This window comes from Neoarius graeffei, chromosome 5 (genome assembly GCF_027579695.1).
Source record: "Neoarius graeffei isolate fNeoGra1 chromosome 5, fNeoGra1.pri, whole genome shotgun sequence".
Taxonomy (NCBI): Eukaryota; Metazoa; Chordata; class Actinopteri; order Siluriformes; family Ariidae; genus Neoarius; species Neoarius graeffei.
Window position 1 is genome coordinate 74,645,844 of NC_083573.1, and position 20,189 is coordinate 74,666,032.

Consider the following 20,189-nt stretch of genomic DNA (forward strand, 5'->3'; position numbering starts at 1 on the left):
TGCCATCATTGATGTAACAATGAATTCTGAATTATACCAGCGAATTCTAAAGGAAAATGTCAGGACATCTGTCCATGAACTGAATCTCAAGAGAAGGTGGGTCATGCAGCAAGACAACGACCCTAAGCACACAAGTCATTCTACCAAAGAATGGTTAAAGAAGAATAAAGTTAATGTTTTGGAATGGCCAAGTCAAAGCCCTGACCTTAATCCAATCAAAATGTTGTGGAAGGACCTGAAGTGAGCAGTTCATGTGAGGAAACCCACCAACATCCCATCCCAGAGTTGAAGCTGTTCTGTACGGAGGAACGGGCTAAAATTCCTCCAAGCCGGTGTGCAGGACTGATCAACAGTTACCGCAAACGTTTAGTTGCAGTTATTACTGCACAAGGGGGTCACACCAGATACTGAAAGCAAAGGTTCACATACTTTTGCCATTCACAGATATGTAATATTGGATCATTTTCCTTAATAAATAAATGACTACGTATGATATTTTTGTCTCATTTGTTTAACTGGGTTCTCTTTATCTACTTTTAGGACTTGTGTGAAAATCTGATGATGTTTTAGATCATATTTATGCAGAAATATAGGAAATTCTAAAGGGTTCACAAACTTTCAAGCACCACTGTAGATGTATCTATCCAGGCATGGTTATTTCAAATATTATTTCCTGTCTCAGTTGACTAGTGAAGAAGTATTTAAAAACCCCAGGTTTTATGATTTTGTGTATCTGAAAATCTGGCCTTTTTTTTCCAACGTCATAAGCAATCGTTGAGTTAATTTTACACTGCGCATGCGCAGAAGCTCTGATTCCACGGTTACTTCAGTTTGTGGGTAAAGAGCGCTGGCTGTGTGTTTCTCTGTCCGGTTTAACTCTTCAAAAATGCTCGAGTTCTTTCCGAAATTACTCCTGTTGGTGTTGTTAGCATTCCCGGCAACTACTTTTATGAAAGGTAAGCTGTCTGGGAAACGTAAATCAACTGTTTTTGAAAGTTTTGTTGGCTAGCTTTGCCTGGGTTTTCTGGGTTAGCTTTAATTGAGTAGGCCGGCTCGTGCACGCTGAGTTTTCTCCAAATGGAGCATGTAGCAGTGAGCGTTGCGTTTTATTCCCATGTGTAATAATAATATTATTATTATTAATAATAATAATAATAATAACTCGCTGTGACTAGGACGTGGGAAGGCTTTTCTATAACACTCTTCATTATCTCAGTGAAGGTTTAAAGAAAACTCGGTCGGTACATTCAGCCTGAGCGCGTCTTGACTGACGTGTCCTTAACGGCTAGTGCTGCTCGGCTAGTGCTAGCTCACAAAACTAGCGCTGTTTGCAGAAGCAGCTTGCTGTAGCTTCTTAAAAAAATGGGACTTTATGAGGAAATAGGCATGCAAGCGTTATTTCAACATGTTAGCAGCAGGTACAAGGATTCTCTGTAGCAGGGAGAGGTTTTAGCTAATGGGGGGACAAGTTGCTAGCTTTGCATCCTGCTAGTAAAGAGCAGGCACGGAGTGGGAATATGATTAAAATGGACGATTTGTGTGAGAAACTCTCTATATAAAGCTCAGTAAGTACATCTGTGGGCTTAGATCCTGTCTCATTCACATGTTACTGCACCGTGTATGTGTGTTAGAAGAAGAAGAAACCTTTATTTGTCACATTGCACACTTCAAGCACAGTGAAATTCATCCTCTGTATTTAACCCATCTGAAGCAGTGAACACGCACACCCAGAGCAGTGGGCAGCTACACCGGAGCAGTCACGGGTCAGGTACCTTGCTCAAGGGCACCTCAGCCCAAGGCTGCCCCACGTTAAGGGTTGTTTTACAATCAGGGTACGCGAGCTAAAAATCACATTTAACACTTATTATCTTCAATATCAAAAGGCTTGACTAAATAAACTTGGTTGTTTATTGTAGCCCTGTCTGTGAACGCTCTATTTACCATGCAAAAAAAAATTTGGTGATGACGTTATTTTTGGTGAATGTATGGCAATTATGTCATCTCATCTCATCATCTCTAGCCACTTTATCCTTCTACAGGGTTGCAGGCAAGCTGGAGCCTATCCCAGCTGACTATGGGCGAAAGGTGGGGGACACCCTGGACAAGTCGCCAGGTCATCACAGGGCTGACACATAGACACAGACAACCATTCACACTCACATCTACGCTCAATTTAGAGTCACCAGTTAACCTAACCTGCATGTCTTTGGACTGTGGGGGAAACCGGAGCACCCGGAGGAAACCCACGCGGACACGGGGAGAACATGCAAACTCCACACAGAAAGGCCCTCGCCGGCCACGGGGCTCGAACCCAGGACCTTCTTGCTGTGAGGCGACAGCGCTAACCACTACACCACCGTGCCGCCCCTGCAATTATGTCATATTTAGCAAAATTACTCGTGTCATTTAGAAAAAGTGCTTTTTTTGACCACAGGTAGCTCCAAAAGGGATGCACTTAAATCATTCTTTATACCATAAAACAAATATTTGGTTCCATATCATTGGTATTTTGATCAAATTAGTATGTAATTGTGTCAAAAAATGTCCTCTCCGAGACAGCTAATTTTTCAATATAAAATAACATATCTAAAATGGGGGCGGCACGGTGGCGTAGTGGTTAGTGCTGTTGCCTCACAGCAAGAAGGTCCGGGTTCGAGCCCCGTGGCCGGCGAGGGCCTTTCTGTGCGGAGTTTTCATGTTCTCCCCATGTCCACGTGGGTTTCCTCCGGGTGCTCCGGTTTCCCCCACAGTCCAAAGACATGCAGGTTAGGTTAACTGGTGACTCTAAATTGACCGTGAGTGTGAATGGTTGTCTGTGTCAGCCCTGTGATGACCTGGCGACTTGTCCAGGGTGTACCCCGCCTTTCGCCCGTAGTCAGCTGGGATAGGCTCCAGCTTGCCTGCGACCCTGTAGAACAGGATAAAGTGGCTAAAGGTAATGAGATGAGATGAGATCTCTAAAATGATTATTTTCATCCTAAAATGTGGTCAAGATATTGGGACTTGAATATTAGAGACAACTAACACACAGCTTACAGCCTTATATTTAAAAGCACTATGGAAGTAGTGGATTCTGAATTGTCAAAAAAAAAATGTCCTCTCCGAGAATCACTTCATTTGTTTCTCCCAGCCCTGCTTAAAGCTACACTTAATCTTCTTTATCTTATAGCAGATTACACAAAACTACCATACACACGTGTCAAAAAATTACCTGAAATCTGTTCTTTAACTTGTCCTTCACTTAAAAACTGGTACAAGAACCAGTTTGAATCAATTTGAATTTTGGACCCAGTGACACAAACTTTCTACCCTGATTGTAAAACAACCCTTAACCTAATCGCATGTCTTTGGACTGTGGACGAAACCCACGGAGAGAACATGCAAACTCCACACAGAAAGGCCCTCGCCGGCCGCTGGGCTCGAATCCAGACCCTTCTTGCTGTGAGGCAACTGTGCTAACCACTGTGCTGCCCATGGGAGTGATGGCAACCTCTCTGGAAGAGGAGAAGAATCAATGGTCATGTCACGACCTGAAATGTTTTCTTGGTTTCACTTGGAAACGTGCGAAACAGATTAGGAGCAATGTGGACTGTTACCGGTATATTTACAGGTTAGCTCAAATATCTCGATTACTCACAAGATACCCAGAGACCACAGCTGAAGCTCACTTTTGGTCCATGTCTGAATTTTTGCTGAAAAAGAAACCGTTTAAAAGTCCACCATGGAACTGGAAGGTTTTATATCTCAGCCCCACAGATGTGGTTCAGTATTGATAAAGCAGTCTTGAGGATGGAGTTGCCAGGCACACACAAACAAGGAAGGCCAAGGAGAAGATACGTGGATGTGGTGAGAGAGGACATGAAAGTGGTAGAGAAGGATGCGGAGGACAGGGAGCAATGGAGACGAAAGATCTGCTGTGGCAACCCCTAATCGGGAGCAGCCAGAAAATGATCTCTTCAAAGAGAAATAACAGGATTGTGCAGGTTCACGCAGTTCCTGCCAGATATTTCTCAACTCTGCTGTTTTTCCCTCAGTGCTTTAGGGGAGATCTTGTCACAATTGGGCAGCACAAGGAGTATGCCAACATTTTACTTTCAAAAAATTTGAATGCATAGGCTCATGTTGTAGTTTTCCAAGACAATTATCTTACTGGGTGGCATGGTGGTGTAGTGGTTAGCACTGTTGTCTCACAGTAGGTAGGTTCTGGGTTCAAACCTGCCACTCCACTGGGGTTTTCTGTGTGGAATTTGCATGTTTTCTCCGTGTCTGCATGGGTTTCTTCTGGATGCCCCGATTTCCTTCCACAGTCCAAGGACATGCAGGTTGTCATCTGGTTACTCAGAATTACCCATGAGTGTGAATGGCTTTCTGTCTCTGTTTTAACGCCACAATAAATTGGCAACCTCTCAGGGTGGGGGTGCCTCACCTCTCGCCCAATGTCGGGTGGTGTAGGTTCCAGTTCACCCCAATCTGTAATAAATAACCTGGATAGAAAATGAATGAATTTCCTTATCGATCTTGCAATAGACAAAATAACTGTTCCTTTTATGGCAGGAGAATGAGGTCTGTGGAAGTTGAACCTTGAAATGTATTGAAAATATTTGATCCAAGAACTTTTCGGTGGCCGATTCCAGCCCCTTCATCCCAACACGTCTGACCTAAAACACTTGACACTATGAGAAGGTTGAGAAAGTGAATGGGTTTTATATTCTTCATCCCTTTCAGGCACGTTAATAGCTGCGCAGGATGTTACAGAGGAAGAGGAGGCAGCTGACGAAGATGCCGCTGATGATGTGATTGCTGAAGATGAGGATGATGAAGCAGAGGTGGAAGATGATGAAAACACAGATTTGGTAAGAGCATAGGATGATGGCTGAATTGTAGGCTTGCTTATTATTATTATTTATTTATTTTTATTTATTTTTTTTTACGTGGTCCACAAATCTAATCATCGTGATTGGTCTGTACCAGACTGAAGAAAAAGATGAAGAGGAAGATGAAGAAGCTCTAGCAGGAGAGATGAAGCCTTCCCCTAATGCTGATACAACCATTCTGTTTGTCAAAGGAGAAGGTAGCTGCAACCCCAAATTACCAGTATTATCTTTTCAGTTTCTCCATTTGGATACTTTTTTTTTTTTTAGATTTTCTACAAAACTTTCTTTTTTTCCTAATGCTACTCTTGGTTACAAAGTCTTTTCAGGTTCTTAACAGTTGTTTATTTTTGTATATGGGTCTGTCTCAGAAACTGGGTACTGTGGGGGACCCCCACTAAATATACTCAGTTAATAAACTATATGGTTTTGAATGGTGATGTTGGTTTTAATTTGAAATAAAATGAAAGAAATAATACATATAAAACTATCTTTGGTGTGAATACTCTTTTCAGAATTTGGCAAAAATTCTGCAAATTTGTGGAAAAATGGCGGCTTGATCTGGGACATGATAAACGGTTGACTACATCGCATTCCCTTAAAAAGGTTGTAGTCCACTGAAAAGTCTACAGTTATCACTAATTGTATTTTAAGTTGTAACTTTATACACCTAAGGATTGGTGCGCTCACAGAATAATCATAACCGTAATAAAACATCATGCAAAATATTTGATCACCGTTGTAACTCCATTTTCCGCATACCCAAAACCAATACGATCGTGTGTTTTGATCTAAACGGAAAGCCTCAGGGTCAAGGTCACTACCTCACCAACTAGGCCCGTTGCTCGCGTGCTGCAGCAGAGACCCGCACGACCTTTAGCCGGTACAGTCGCTGTTCTTTTACCAGTGCCGTTAGTCTCATCTTTCCGGTGTGTTCTTGATTTTTCCATTGTGTCCTATTTCGCCATATCAAATACATTTTGGGTATCATATTATTCATATTTAAGTGAATAATCAATTCAGTCATCATAACTTGCCATTTTTAACCCAAGCAATCAAAAAGAGGAAATTTATTCAATATTTTCACTCCTCTGTGAAGGAGGGGCTTTAATTCTTCATGATGTAGTTATTTTATATGTAAATCAATTTTACAAAAGCATTTGAATTGTAATCAAAATTTTCCACAGTGGAGGCCAGATAAAGCAAGATGCTATCTTTATTCTTATTAAACATGGCAAAAGAAACATTGTGTTAAGTAAATGCAAAAAAAAAAAGTAAAATTGGAAAATTAATTTTTTGACCATAATGTCCCAAATGAGAGACCAGTTTCTGAGATGGACCCATATCTGCTTGATATAATCGGACGTGTTTGCTGAGAAATGCAACAGGTTAGGTAAATTGCTTGTATGTTTTACTCCTTACTTAATTCTAGACTTTCCAGCCAACAACATTGTGAAATTCCTGCTGGGCTTCACCAATAAAGGCAGTGAAAATTTTGTGATTGAGTCTCTGGACGCTTCCTTCCGGTATCCTCAGGACTTTCAGTTTTACATCCAGAACTTCACTGCTCTGCAGCTGGGCATGGTGGTACCTCCACAGCGCCAGGCCACATTTGAGTATTCCTTCATCCCAGCTGAGCCCATGGGTGGTCGCCAGTTTGGTCTGGTCATCAACCTCAACTACAAAGACAACAGTGTGAGTGTGACGCTGAAGAGATTTGCGATAGTAAAGATGTACAGAGAATATATAAATAACCATTTGTGGTGGTCACAGAATTGGGTAAGGCTCACCTTGGGAATATAGTCATACTCTTGGCAAAAGGAAATGTTTTTGGTTCATAATTATTCGTATACTTGCCAGGGTGATTTACATGTATAAATTGAGGTACAATTCGACCTAGACTCATTGTAAATCATAACTTGGCATAGAGCTTCTGAAACATTAGATATCACGTTAGTGGCCCTCATTTACAAAATGAACATGCAACAGAAAAAATGGGTGTATGCTCTTTTCCATACAAAGCTTGACATTTATCACTGGACATTAGCAGAGGCTACGATCAAATCTCATGTCAGGTCTCACTACGTGTATGAAAGTTTGAGTCAACATGGGCATGCAGTGCAGTAAATCTGGCTGAATGGAGAATTATTAGACCATATATTCCGACTGACATCTAAGCATATGCAGCTACATAATGTATAGATTTAGGCACTGCCTAAAAGCAGAGCTCCCATCTGTTTCTGGGTTGTAGAATTTTCTTATCATATCCAGCCTCTTGCTTTATTTTTCTACCGTTATAGTTACTATACTGTTTCCTTATGTTGCACAAAATGTCGGGCGACAACAGTGACAAGTTACTCACTACTATACTGTCCCGACTACTACGCTACTTCACTAGTTGTTGGGTTTCCTGTGGTGGCAGGCACGCGCACACAGGACCGAAACCATCAGAAAACAACTCGATGGGTTTCTTTATGTATCCACACTCTATGCCTATGGGGCTCCACTCGCGTGGGCCAAAGGACCTCCACTAATATGAAGATTTAAAATTTAATTACAGATAGTGTGGTTCAGTTAAAGGTTAACAGGGATGAAAGTCTTCCGGAAATCCGGATATTTGACAAAACTCTTGAAAATCTCCGGTTTTCCGAATGGAGAAATTTATTTTTCGGATTTTTTGCGTTCCTAGACACGGTGTAATACTTCGCATCGTCCTTGCATGGGCGCGGTCCTTAAATAGCCCAAACATAGTTCACTGATTAAAGACAGGTGTTCTTTGTTAACAGCGCGTGTGCCGGAGCTGATTAGGCGCGCGCGCCTTCAGGTGCACGTGCTAAGGCGCACAGGACTGACACTGTTCTGCGCAAGCGCAACACGATCGCACTAGAAAGCATGTTCAAGCTGCCAGTGTAGCTGCAGTCTTTTTAGTTGCAAATTGCAAGTATTTCCTCGTGTTAATAATTCGCCATGTCAAAACAAGCAAAACTTTCCTCCTTCTTTCGACGTGAAGAGAGGTAAGCAATTTATTATATATATTTTCCATCAAAGTTGCATTTTGTGGCTTCGAAGCTAAGTTTTAGTGCCGTTTCTAGAACACAACATCAAGAAAACGTGGAAGAAACAGCAATAATGGAAGAGCCGGTTTCTAAGCTACCTAAAACTAGCAATGGTAATTATTTTTTGTTACATAATGCACTCAGGCTGCCAGTCAGTGTGTGACACACACACACCCTACGCCCCTGATTTACATGAGAAATTTGGTATTCATTGGTGTGTTTAAATTTACAGACAATACGAACTAATGTAAACAATTGGCTTCAACTCGCATAAATATGAATTGGAAATGTTTAGTTCACTTTAGCTTCTGCAAACGCACAACTCTACTAAAAGATTGAGCCTCGTTTATCAATGTCCCCAACATTGAAATCTGAAAGCTTTAGAAACTCTAACAGACCTTTACTTTTTAACAGGACTGTTTTGGGATTTTGCTGAGTTTACCTTCAACTGTCTGATTTTTTTCAAAGTAATGAACTGTGTAGGCAGGAAAATCGCCGCGTTTTCTAAATGCACTCCTGAAAATTACTCATTAACTAGGGGAATTAAATTTGATATTTTTGACATGTTAATCATTAATGTACATGAAAGAAAAAGGCTTAAAAGTTGTAACTTGTTTTTAGTGAAAATGAGTACTAAAATGCACTAGAATGCAGGATTTTGCGTGCCATGTTAATAAAATATTTTCGGGGGATGTTGCACCCCCCCCAATATCTTAGTTTGACTTTCAAAAGTTCAGGGTTTCTTTCTTTGCTCCACTTTCATCTCTAGGTTAAACTGATTTGTGTGGTGAGTAAATACGGATAGAGCTAGTTTTGGTGTGGGGATGTTCTAAAGCAGCCTGCAAAGCATGTAATCTAGAATGACAAATCCGCACGACTTGCAGTTGCTGTTCTCTAATAGCTCCAAAACGGCTTGTCAGCCGTTTGACACCGAACATGACACGTCGGGAGTTGTCATTTTCATCTTCGGCACTATGTCCATCTTAGAAAATCACTGTGCTTGCAAGATAATTTGCTATCTGACATTATTTCTGTGGATTGAGCGAGACAGAAACCACCCCTCCCCACCCAGTTTTTTCTTCTGCTCTACACCAAAATCATAGGTGACGTACTTTCTTATTTTGAACACAGACTGGCAAATTTTGCCGAAAAGTAAGGAAAATTATATAGTTTTCAAGGTCTTTAGTTGAAATTTGTACCCTCGTGGGCCAAGTTGCAACAGGAGCCAAACCATGCAGACGAGATTAAAGCTAAGCTAACGGAGCTCACGCAGTGCGCAGGCAGCCTTTTGCCACTACTTTACCATCAGCTGACCTGTCGCTAGTGTATTGCTATTTTCTTTCCTTGTCCATACCGTTTGAATTGATCAGTATAACTGGTTTCATAAACCATGCTCGTCATTAATCACTGTTTGCCATAACTTCATTTTCATGCATTTAATTTTGCTGTGTTGCCTAGCGGCATTTTTGGATACCAAATGTTTGTCATGTCTCGTTAAAAAAATGCTCATTTCATGCTCATTGTCATTTACATCTCTCATCTGTGTGAACTTTGTCTAATATCAAGAAATGGGGCTGTGAAAAACAAAACATGGTCATTTATTGGGTAAAACTTTGATTACATTTCCGTATTCACTTTACTCACCGGCATTCAAACTCCGGTACTTCTCGGTTTACATGGGGAAACCGAGGGACTATACCACTTGGGTCAGATAGAGGGGTTTTGTGGGTGGATGGTGGGTTGAACCGTTTTTGACAGGTGTGGGATTTATAGCAAAATGTTTTCAAAACAAAAGATACACGATTCATGAAAACACTGAGTGGATTCAGGTCAACTTGTCAGATCCCGAAGGATTTTGCAATGATTTCAAAATCAACATCACTATTTACGTAGAATTAAATTCCTACAACTCATTTCTATTAAATTTTTTGCACTTTTTTTCCTCTTTTTCTTGTGAAAGATTTCTTTGCCTTTCTCTCGCTCTTTCACATTGTCTTTCCTTTTCTTCCTCTGTCAAAACTCTCTCTTCCCGGTTTTGATTTCATCTTTCTCTCCTTGGTTAACTTGTTCTGACATCTTTTTAAAGTTTGTAAAAATGATTTTGTTGCGCTGTTTGAGTTGTTCTCGGTGGAAAAACCGGATACATATGAAATTATGTGTAGACAAAAGTTATGTAGGTGCGCTCGCGCTTCTAGTTCCCACCAAAATCAAACAGTCAATCAGAATCGCGAGGGGCACGGACGGACGGATGGATGGACGGACATACATACATGGCTGGGATCCCTGTGTGTCCATGAAAAATCAACTTGATGGGTTACCGTATTTTCTTAAGTATGGAGCTCCGCTATCATTGCTTAAAGCTGTAGTGCCTTCAGATTTTAAGTTTAGGTCATAAGAATTTTCCCTGACAGTTATTTTTGTTTAGTGGACTGAAAGCTATTGAATTCAAATCACAGGCTTCCAATATTATTAGTGTTTTGTTTTTTAAATAGAACAATTAATGAATTTAGGGCCATGATCAACGTTGTTGATCGCAGCAGTGATTTTCTTTCCATACTGCGTTTGTCCACCTCCTATGGTGCTAATTTTCAGGCTGCCAAATGGAAAAAAAAAATTTGTTCAGTTGGATTTGAGACGTTAGAACTTCTATTTTGAGGACGGAGAAGTTTCTCTGTTATATTATGCCTCTCCATGTCTAAAAGTCTGGGGGCACAGCCTCTAAACTGAGAATATTTAGAGGCATGATTATTTAAATGACTGGTTTTCAGCCATCACATCAACCCCCTGAGCAGCATTATGCTGTGATTTGGCGAGATACGAATGTTTCATGAATCACACATGAACCTTGTCTTTCAATGATTTCTACACTTTATGCTGTTTTCTGTGTTGAATTGATAAATGAGGGCCAGTATGTATGATGAAGCTTTTTTCTTAAATGAAATGTAATCTCCCCCCCCAAAAAAAAAAAATTCTTGGTACGCACCAAAGAATGGTTCTTTAATATTTCTCTGTAGTGTAAAAGAAATGGAGGTAGTTTAACTCCAGGTTTTTTGTTTTTTATAACAGGGCAACATTTTCCAGGATGCAGTGTTTAACCAGACAGTCACCATCACTGAGAGGGAGGATGGTCTGGACGGAGAAACGTGAGCGAATTTTGAAAGTTCAGTTTATAAGTAGAAGAAATTAACTCCGCCTTTTAGCTTGGCTGGCCATCAAGTTTCTCAAAGTCTTCTCAAGTGTGTTGTTCCTCTTTCTAAGCAGCCCTAAGTAACTACTAGGTCGTTCTCTTCCCACAGGATCTTCATGTACGTGTTCCTCTCTGGGCTTGGGCTTTTGGTGGTTGTTGGCCTGCATCAGCTACTGGAATCTAGGAAGGTAAAAGTTCAATAATGGAACATATGAAGTACGATGTGTAGGCTTTGGTCTGGTTTTGACCTTACTGATGTTCTAACCTTAAGCAAAGCAGGTGGTGAAGTCGAGTAGATCTTTGTTACTGTCCCAGCCATATACAATGTGCAGTACACAGTGAGATGAAATAATGTTTCTCCTGGACCCAATGAATGACTGACCTGCACAATGCTAACAGGAGATAAAGTGCAGTGAGAATAAGAAGCATGGAGAGAGGGGCAAGCAGTGGGGGTGAGTCCCTGGGGACAGTAGAGTATAAATATACCAATCACAAAAACATTTAGCATGACAGTAGCAGTGTGGAGGGCTGCTGTGAGAGTAGGGAGTCAGTTTAAACTGAGTAGTTTGGCAGGCCCTGCCCACACCTTGTATTAACAACTGCCTTGAATGATCCAATCAAAAAAAAAAAGTGAACAATCAAAACGTATAGCTGTTTATCTCTCAGGTGACTACTTGTGACAGGATTTTCATACATTGGTTCAACTGGAGGAAAGGTGTGGCTTACATTTATTATCAGTCTTCCACGGTGTTCGCTTTCGGACAGAAATGTCTCAAAACATCTCGTGTACCTGTAGGGACTGGTTCTATTGTATGATTTGCTAACAAAACTTGAAATAAATGAATGCAAGATGAACCTAGTACAAGTACTACTTAGCCTGGTTGTGGAGAATTCTACTGTTTAGTACTGTTTGGAAATAGTCTCTCAATGATTTTACAGTGTGGGCAATGACACGGTTAATTAGGCGGTCCTTCTGTGATGCCTTGAAACACTTTTTTGCATTCACACAGCAAATGTGCTCTGGTCCTATTCACCCCAAAACCACCTCTGAATGTGGTTTGAGTGATCAGATTACAGTGCATCTTTGGCTATGTTCAGACTGTCAATCAGTATCTGACTTGTGTGTATATCCGAATGGAATCCGATCATATGTAGGAAGTCTGAACAACCGAGATCACATGAAATCTGGTTTTTATAAAGCCACTTCAAACCACGTTCGATTTGAAATATGATTTTAAATAGACCTTTTGCAAATCCAAATCCATGGCCAGAAGGTTTGAGAAGCAGCTTTGGGACCAAAAGGTCGACTGTTCGATTCCTTGGACCGGCAGGAAAAAGGTGGGGGGAGTGAATGAACTTTCCTAACCCTGGGGAGGTTTTTTAACCCCCTTAACTCCATCTAACCCCCAAGTCCTCCCCAGGTGCTGCAGTGCAGCTGCCCACTGCTCACTTGTGTGTGCACACATGAGTCTGTTCACTGCTTCAGGTGGGTTAAATGCAGAGAGAGAATTTCACTATGCTCTAATGTATGTCAAAAGCTTCTTTTTCTTGGGTCTGACTGCTCTGATTGGATTTCGGGGGAGGGGTTGTTTTTTTTTTTAAATATATAAACACATCTGGAACTTTGGATGCCCCGTAAAGTACATGTTTATATCACACACAGAGAAAACATGCTAGTTTGCTGCATGAAATAAAGTGGCACATGCAAGCTTTCGGTCTCTGACCTTGTACTTATTTATTTAATTAACTTGTGCCCTGGGCCCGGCCGGGCTCAGCCCGAAGAGGTGACGTGGGCCCGACCTCCTGTGGGTTCACCACCCACAGAGGTAGCAGTAGGGGTTTGGTGCAATGTGGATTGGGTGGCAGTCGAAGGCAGGGGCCTCGACGACCTGATCCCCGGACACAGCGGCTGGCTGTTGGGACATGGAATGTCACTTCGCTGGGGGGGAAGGAGCCTGAGCTTGTGCGGGAGGTTGAGAGGTACCGGCTAGAGATAGTCGGGCTCACCTCCACGCATAGCTTGGGCTCTGGAACCCAGCTTCTCGAGAGGGGCTGGACTTTCCACTTCTCTGGAGTCGCCCATGGTGAGCGGCGGCGGGCTGGTGTGGGCTTGCTTATAGCTCCCCAGCTCAGCCGCCATGTGTTGGAGTTTACCCCAGTGAACGAGAGGGTCGCCTCTCTGCGCCTTCGGATTGGGGAGAGGGCTCTTGCTGTTGTTTGTGCCTACGGGCCAAATAGCAGTATAGAGTATCCGGCCTTCTTGGAGTCCCTGGGAGAGGTACTGAGGGGTGCTCAGACTGGGGACTCCATTGTGCTACTGGGGGACTTCAATGCTCACGTGGGTGACGACAGTGACACCTGGAGGGGCGTGGTTGGGAGGAACGGCCTCCCCGATCTGAACCCGAGTGGTGTTTTGTTATTGGACTTCTGTGCTAGTCACGGTTTGTCCATAACGAACACCATGTTCGAGCATAGGGGTGTCCATAAGTGCACGTGGCACCAGGACACCTTAGGTCGGAGGTCGATGATCGACTTTGTTGTCGTTTCATCTGATCTCCGGCCCTATGTCTTGGACACTCGGGTGAAGAGAGGGGCTGAGCTGTCAACTGATCACCACCTGGTGGTGAGTTGGATCCGCTGGCGGAGGAGGAAGCTGGACAGACCTGGCAGGCCCAAACATATGGTGAGGGTCTGCTGGGAACGTCTGGCCGAGCACTCTGTTGGGGAGGTCTTTAACTCCCACCTCCGGGAGAGCTTTAACTCCCACCTCCGGGAGAGCTTTAACTCCCACCTCCGGGAGAGCTTTACCCAGCTTCCGAGGGAAGCGGGGGACATTGAGTCTGAGTGGACCATGTTCTCTACCTCCATTGTGGACGCAGCTGTTCGGAGCTGTGGCCGCAAGGTCTCCGGTGCCTGTCGTGGCGGCAATCCCCGAACCCGGTGGTGGACACCGGAAGTAAGGGATGCCGTCAAGCTGAAGGAGGAGTCCTATCGGGCCATGTTGACCTCCGGGACTCCTGAGGCAGCCGACGGGTATCGGCAGGCCAGGCGTGCTGCAGCTCGGGCAGTTGCGGAGGCAAAAACTCGGAACTGGGAGGAGTTCGGGGAGGCCATGGAGAAGGACTATCGGTCAGCCTCGAAGAAATTCTGGCAAACCGTCCGGCGCCTCAGGAGGGGGAAGCAGTACTCTGCCAACACTGTTTACAGTGCGGGTGAGGAGCTGTTGACCTCGACTGGGGACATTGTCGGGCGGTGGAAGGAATACTTTGAGGATCTCCTCAATCACATCGTCATGTCTTCCACTGAGGAGACTGAGGCTGATGACTCAGAGGTGGACTCGTCCATTACCCAAGCCGAAGTCACTGAGGTGGTTTGCAAGCTCCTCGGTGGCAAGGCACCGGGGGTGGATGAGATCCGCCCTGAGTATCTCAAGTCTCTGGATGTTGTGGGGCTGTCTTGGTTGACACGCCTCTGCAACATCGCGTGGCGGTCGGGGACAGTGCCTCTGCAGTGGCAGACTGGGGTGGTGGTCCCTCTTTTTAAGAAAGGGGACCGGAGAGTGTGCTCCAATTATAGGGAATCGCACTTCTCAGCCTCCCAGGGAAAGTTTACTCCAGGGTACTGGAGAGGAGAATTCGACCAATAGTCAAACCTCGGATCCAGGAGGAACAATGCGGTTTTCGTCCTGGTCGCGGAACACTGGACCAGCTCTATACCCTTCATAGGGTGCTCGAGGGTTCATGGGAGTTTGCCCAACCAGTCCACATGTGCTTTGTGGATCTGGAGAAGGCATTCGACCGTGTCCCCCGTGGTATTCTGTGGGGGGGGTGCTTCGGGAGTATGGGGTTCGGGGCTCTTTGCTAAGGGCTGTCCGGTCCCTGTACGAACGGAGCAGGAGTCTGGTTCGCATTGCCGGCAGTAAGTCAGACCTGTTCCCAGTGCATGTTGGACTCCGGCAGGGCTGCCCTTTGTCACCGGTTCTGTTCATAATTTTTATGGACAGAATTTCTAGGCGCAGCCAGGGGCCGGAAGGAATCCTGTTTGGGAACCACAGGATTTCGTCTCTGCTTTTTGCGGATGATGTTGTCCTGTTGGCTTCTTCAAACCAGGACCTTCAGCATGCACTGGGGCGGTTTGCAGTCGAGTGTGAAGCGGCTGGGATGAGAATCAGCACCTCCAAGTCCGAGGCCATGGTTCTCGACCGGAAAAGGGTGGCTTGCCCTCTCCAGGTTGGTGGAGAAGTCCTGCCTCAAGTGGAGGAGTTTAAGTATCTCGGGATCTTGTTCACGAGTGAGGGAAGGATAGAGCGTGAGATCGACAGGCGGATCGGTGCAGCCTCCGCAGTGATGCGGTCGCTTTACCGGTCCGTCGTGGTGAAGAAGGAGCTGAGCCAAAAGGCGAAGCTCTCAATTTACCGGTCGATCTACGTTCCGACTCTCACCTATGGTCTTGAGCTTTGGGTAATGACAGAAAGAACAAGATCGCAGATACAAGCGGCTGAAATGAGTTTCCTTCGCAGGGTGGCTGGGCGCTCCCTTAGAGAGAGGGTGAGAAGCACAGTCACTCGGGAGGAGCTCGGAGTAGAGCCGCTGCTCCTCCACATCGAGAGGAACCAGCTGAGGTGGCTCGGGCATCTTTTTCGGATGCCTCCTGGACGCCTCCCTGGGGAGGTGTTCCAGGCATGTCCCCCCGGGAGGAGGCCCCGGGGAAGACCCAGGACACGCTGGAGGGACTATGTCTCTCGGCTGGCCTGGGAACGCCTTGGTGTTCTTCCCGAGGAGCTGGCCGAGGTGTCTGGGGAAAGGGAAGTTTGGGCTTCCATGCTTAGACTGCTGCCTCCGCGACCCGGTCCCGGATAAGCGGAAGAAGACGAGACGAGAACTCGTGCCCTGGTTCCATGTTGCTATTTAGTAAATAAGCAAGCCTGTTTCGTTGCCCTCCATTTTGATCTATCAACTGCTGCTACTTTCAGGCACAATGTCTTGATTACTTCTGGGGGCAGCGTCCTTACTATAACAACCAATGTGAATAAGAATGAAAATAAGGATTGCCACATGGACACAGATCAGACCTGATCACTTGCACTGTATAAATTGGGCAGTCAATCAAAGATCGGATTCAGGTTGGATATACAAAAAATCAGATTCAGACTGACAGTCTGAACATAGCTGTTGAGATGCATTAGTCCCTGTTCACACCTGTATTTAGTGATGTCCACTTGTGACTGGATCACACAGGACACGTTAATGCCAGGTGTGACCAGTCCTTACTGAAGAGATGGAGATCAGTGATTACTGCAGAGAACATTGGGGAGGTTTATTCACGAGCACTTAAGATCACTGGGGATGTCAGAAAAATCACACTTGACAGCATTTGGTTGCTTGTATTTCTCTGCAGAGGAGGAGACCTGTGGCCAAGGTGGAGATGGGAACTTCCAACCATAATGATGTAGATATGAGCTGGATCCCTCAGGAGACACTCAATCAGATCAGTAAGTCATGTTTATATATAGCTTCCTAATAGATATTTAAAATGTGCTCAAAGAGGCTGTTTTTAAACTTCATTTGGTTAAAACGGTGGTGTGAATGGGTTTTTTTTCCTCTTTATTTTTTTTATGTAAAAATTTTTGCTTTTCATTCACACATTTTGACTTCTTTAAGTCTTAACTGTTAACAAACACTGGCTTTGCTCTATTTTCCTTTTTGTCTTGCATGGACTTGGCTGGTGGTGCTCTTGCTAACACTCTGGATTGCTCATTCTGTCTTTCTTTTCTCTTGCGTCCCCAGTGCAGAGTCGGCGAGGTGAGATTTTCTCTTACATGTAAGAAATGTGGTAGTATAGCAAAGTAACAGGAGAGTTTTTTTTTAAATATTAATCTCTTTCATTCGAGTAAGTTTTTGCTGGGTTTTTTTCCCCTACTGTAAAATGTTAAGGCTCCAATACAAAAAGAGGTACGTGTTAGGTGACAGCTATCCATCATAAGTGTGTCATCACAAAAATAGGTTTAAAAAAAAATTATTGGAGCTTTATCAATTTTTCATTCTTTTCAAAATGCTGCTTTGAAACAGGTATAATTTTGAGATTTTAATTTCAACATTTAAGCAATAAAATGGTTTCTTTGAAATTTACAAACTCACTTGGACCCATGGTGAAGGCAGTATTGTAAATAAAAATTTGTGCTGACACATCGGGTTTTATTGAATTATACAGTAGTTGTGGCACCAAAGAAAATGAGACTATAAAGCTCAAGTATGTTGATTTGGAAATAATGATTGATTTTTTTTACTTCCATCCAGATAAGGCTTCTCCCAGAAGATCACCCCGTAAGAGGACGCAGAAGCGTTCTGCTGGATCAGATGAGTGAAGAGGGAGTGTGGCTGTATGGTGCATGCTACTGAGTACACTTTGGCCATCATGCAACATGCCTACAGACTGGTCAATACATGCATACATCTTTACCAATGCGGTCACATTATAAAAAATAAAATAAAAATAAAAGTGACTACAATTAAAAGCAACTCCAGGCACAGGTTTTTTTTTTTTTTTTAAAAAGATTAGTCCTTTTGACTAGTGAAATTTTTTTGCTTTTTAATTTGTGGATAAAGGGCATAATTGTGTGGGGTGGGGTTCCCCCCCCCCCCCCCATTTCTTTTCTATCCTGCCCTCCTTTTTCTTCCCCTCTCCTCTAGAAAGCCATGCCTCTGTAATCCTCCACCTTTTTTGGCACAGTGTCTCTTCATGCACATGTATGCTTAACTGGGTCTTCCTCACTAACTCGGTCACTTGTTGCCGGATAATACGAGTGTGCGTCAGCCATGTTTTAAAAGTGCACTGTACTTTTGTTTTGGGCCATTTTATTTTGCCATTTAGGTTTTGGAGGATTGCTGACTGTATGAAAGCCAGTTGTAATAATGAACTCGTTTGCTCCCGGGTTGTGCCTATTTTTCTTCATTCTCTGTTTTTTCACCTCTCAATGTCCTCAGACTTGGTATACAAGTTGTGTCCTCCCCCCCAGGATTTCAAATCTCCTCATATGATTTCCAAGAGCACTGATGTAGTAAATATTGGGTAGTGCTTGGGAACAGTCTGTGGATTAATTTTTTTTTTCTTTTTCCCCTTTTTTAAATACTGTTGCTTGTGGCATGAATTTGGATGCCCAGAATTACTATTGTGTGCTTTTAAAAGTATAGTACACTACTGTATGCAAATGGGCCCTTATAGTTCCTGTGGGCTTTTGCCAACCCATGGTATATCAGCAGTCAGTGCTTTAAACATGTACATGCTTTTTAGTAGGTGTGTGATTTTCTTGACTGATAGCTTTTTTTTTTCTTATTGATGTTTTTAAGGTTGATGAATACCTTTTTGAAAATCATTTACATGTGGAAATGTCGGTGTGAACCAACTGATGCATAAGCTGAAACCAGGATGTTCACAGGGTATCTCTACTTTAGTCATGGCTTTCTCTCCTTGGGACTTTTAGCTCTGCTCTAAATTGCAAAGACGCCAAATTTTTTTTTTTTGAAAAATGGTGCAGTTAAGCCTGCCCGTGCAAGTATTAGTGACAGACGTTATTGAAGAGATTGTGGGTTCACATGGAAAAGTGCAAAATAAAGATGGACATAAACGTGTTTGGTTTGTTTTTGTCTCCTCCTCCTTCCCCCCCCCCCCCCCCCCCCCCCCTTTTTCACACACAAGTGACATTTTGGTTAAGGAAATTATAAAAAGATTTGTCTTGTACTCTTGCTTGTCTAAGAGGGATCTACAGTGCAACCCTGCTATAATGAACTCATTGGGGGATGTTCAAATAGTTTATACTGAAATGGACCCCACTTGTCACACCACTCACTTACTCTTGCATAAAACAAGACCAACTGTTTGTATTTATGCTTAATTCGCTTACATATTTAAGAAGTAAAGGAAAATAAGTCACACTTGTCGTTTGTTTGCCGCATCTTTCTTTTCAGCCCATCATGTTGATTGCTGTTCTGGATGGAGTCTTGGAGCGCTCTTTCTTTTGCTTTAAGAGTTGACATGGAGTTTTACAGAATACCGTATACTTTTAGATAAATTTGTTGCTTTCTCACTACACTATAGATGGTCCAGGATATGAAGATTGTCTTCAGAGAGTCTTACGTCTACAAGTAGCCATGACAACAATGCTTAAAAGTAAAACTGCTTGTCGCACATAAAGTCCTTTTAAGGGATTTTTTGAAGTCAGTGATTGACACCTAAATGAGGCTTGTTAGGCCTTTGTTTTATGGTATTATTAACTTATTGTTGGTCTCTAGTGGGAAGAGGAGCGTATGGCTCAGTGACTGTGTGTGTGTGTGGTTCTCTTCCCCCCCCCCGCAGACTAACTCATTGTCGCTAAAGGCAGGGGACACAAACTTGGTTCATTATATTACAGGCATTTAGCGGATGCTGTTATCCAGAGCGATGGTTATGTTGTACTGAGCAGTTCAGGGTTAGGGCCCTGAAACGGACACTTCAGCCATTTCTGCTGGTTCAGGGAATCAAACTAGCAACCTTTTGGACTCAATGCTGCTTCTTGAACCATTACACCATTGCTTCCATTGTATACTTTTGAGTTCATTTTAGCAGGGTTGTAGTGTACTACTTTGTTTTCCTGATTCCTCCTTAACGTTTTTTTTTTCTCCACATCTATGTGGGGTAAGTGGGGATAGTTTCAGCTGATAGGGTTAAGGGCCCAACCATGGGAATTTGTCTGAGTTTGACCCTCCGATCCTTTTGAAAGGCATTAGCCCTAGTGTTTTACTTGCTGAATTTCCAGCTGGCTAACTAACAATGAATAAATATGATCAATCATGAAATCTTTTAGACACCCAGCAACAACAGTAGTGTTTTTTGCAAAATGTTGGTTAGAAATTACTCAAAGCATCTGTTTCCTGAAAAGTTCAGGTGTTTTGAAAGCTATTGTGTTCAGAAGCAGATTCAGTCTGCGAATGCTTTGGTAACTGGAATCTGATACCTTTGACTTAAGGATTCAACACGAGCTGGAAGAACTTTTTCTTTTAAACTGTAAAAATAAAATGTATCTACAGTAATGTCATCTTT

General features: G+C 43.3%; 1 protein-coding gene across 2 annotated transcripts; it reads left to right on the forward strand.

Annotated features, from left to right (window-relative positions):
- Positions 1-806: 806 nt before the first annotated feature.
- On the forward strand, positions 807-18,742 carry ssr1 (signal sequence receptor, alpha). 2 transcript variants are annotated; one of them, XM_060922391.1, is made up of 9 exons: positions 807-956; positions 4,726-4,853; positions 4,972-5,071; positions 6,304-6,566; positions 10,994-11,070; positions 11,224-11,302; positions 16,512-16,605; positions 16,901-16,915; positions 17,411-18,742. In XM_060922391.1, the coding sequence occupies exons 1-9, from the start codon at positions 887-889 to the stop codon at positions 17,476-17,478; spliced, it is 894 nt and encodes a 297-aa protein (XP_060778374.1). In that variant the 5' UTR covers positions 807-886; the 3' UTR covers positions 17,479-18,742. The 2 variants fall into 2 exon arrangements, with proteins under 2 accessions (XP_060778374.1, XP_060778375.1); XM_060922392.1 differs by lacking the exon at positions 16,901-16,915.
- The last annotated feature ends 1,447 nt before the right edge of the window (positions 18,743-20,189 follow it).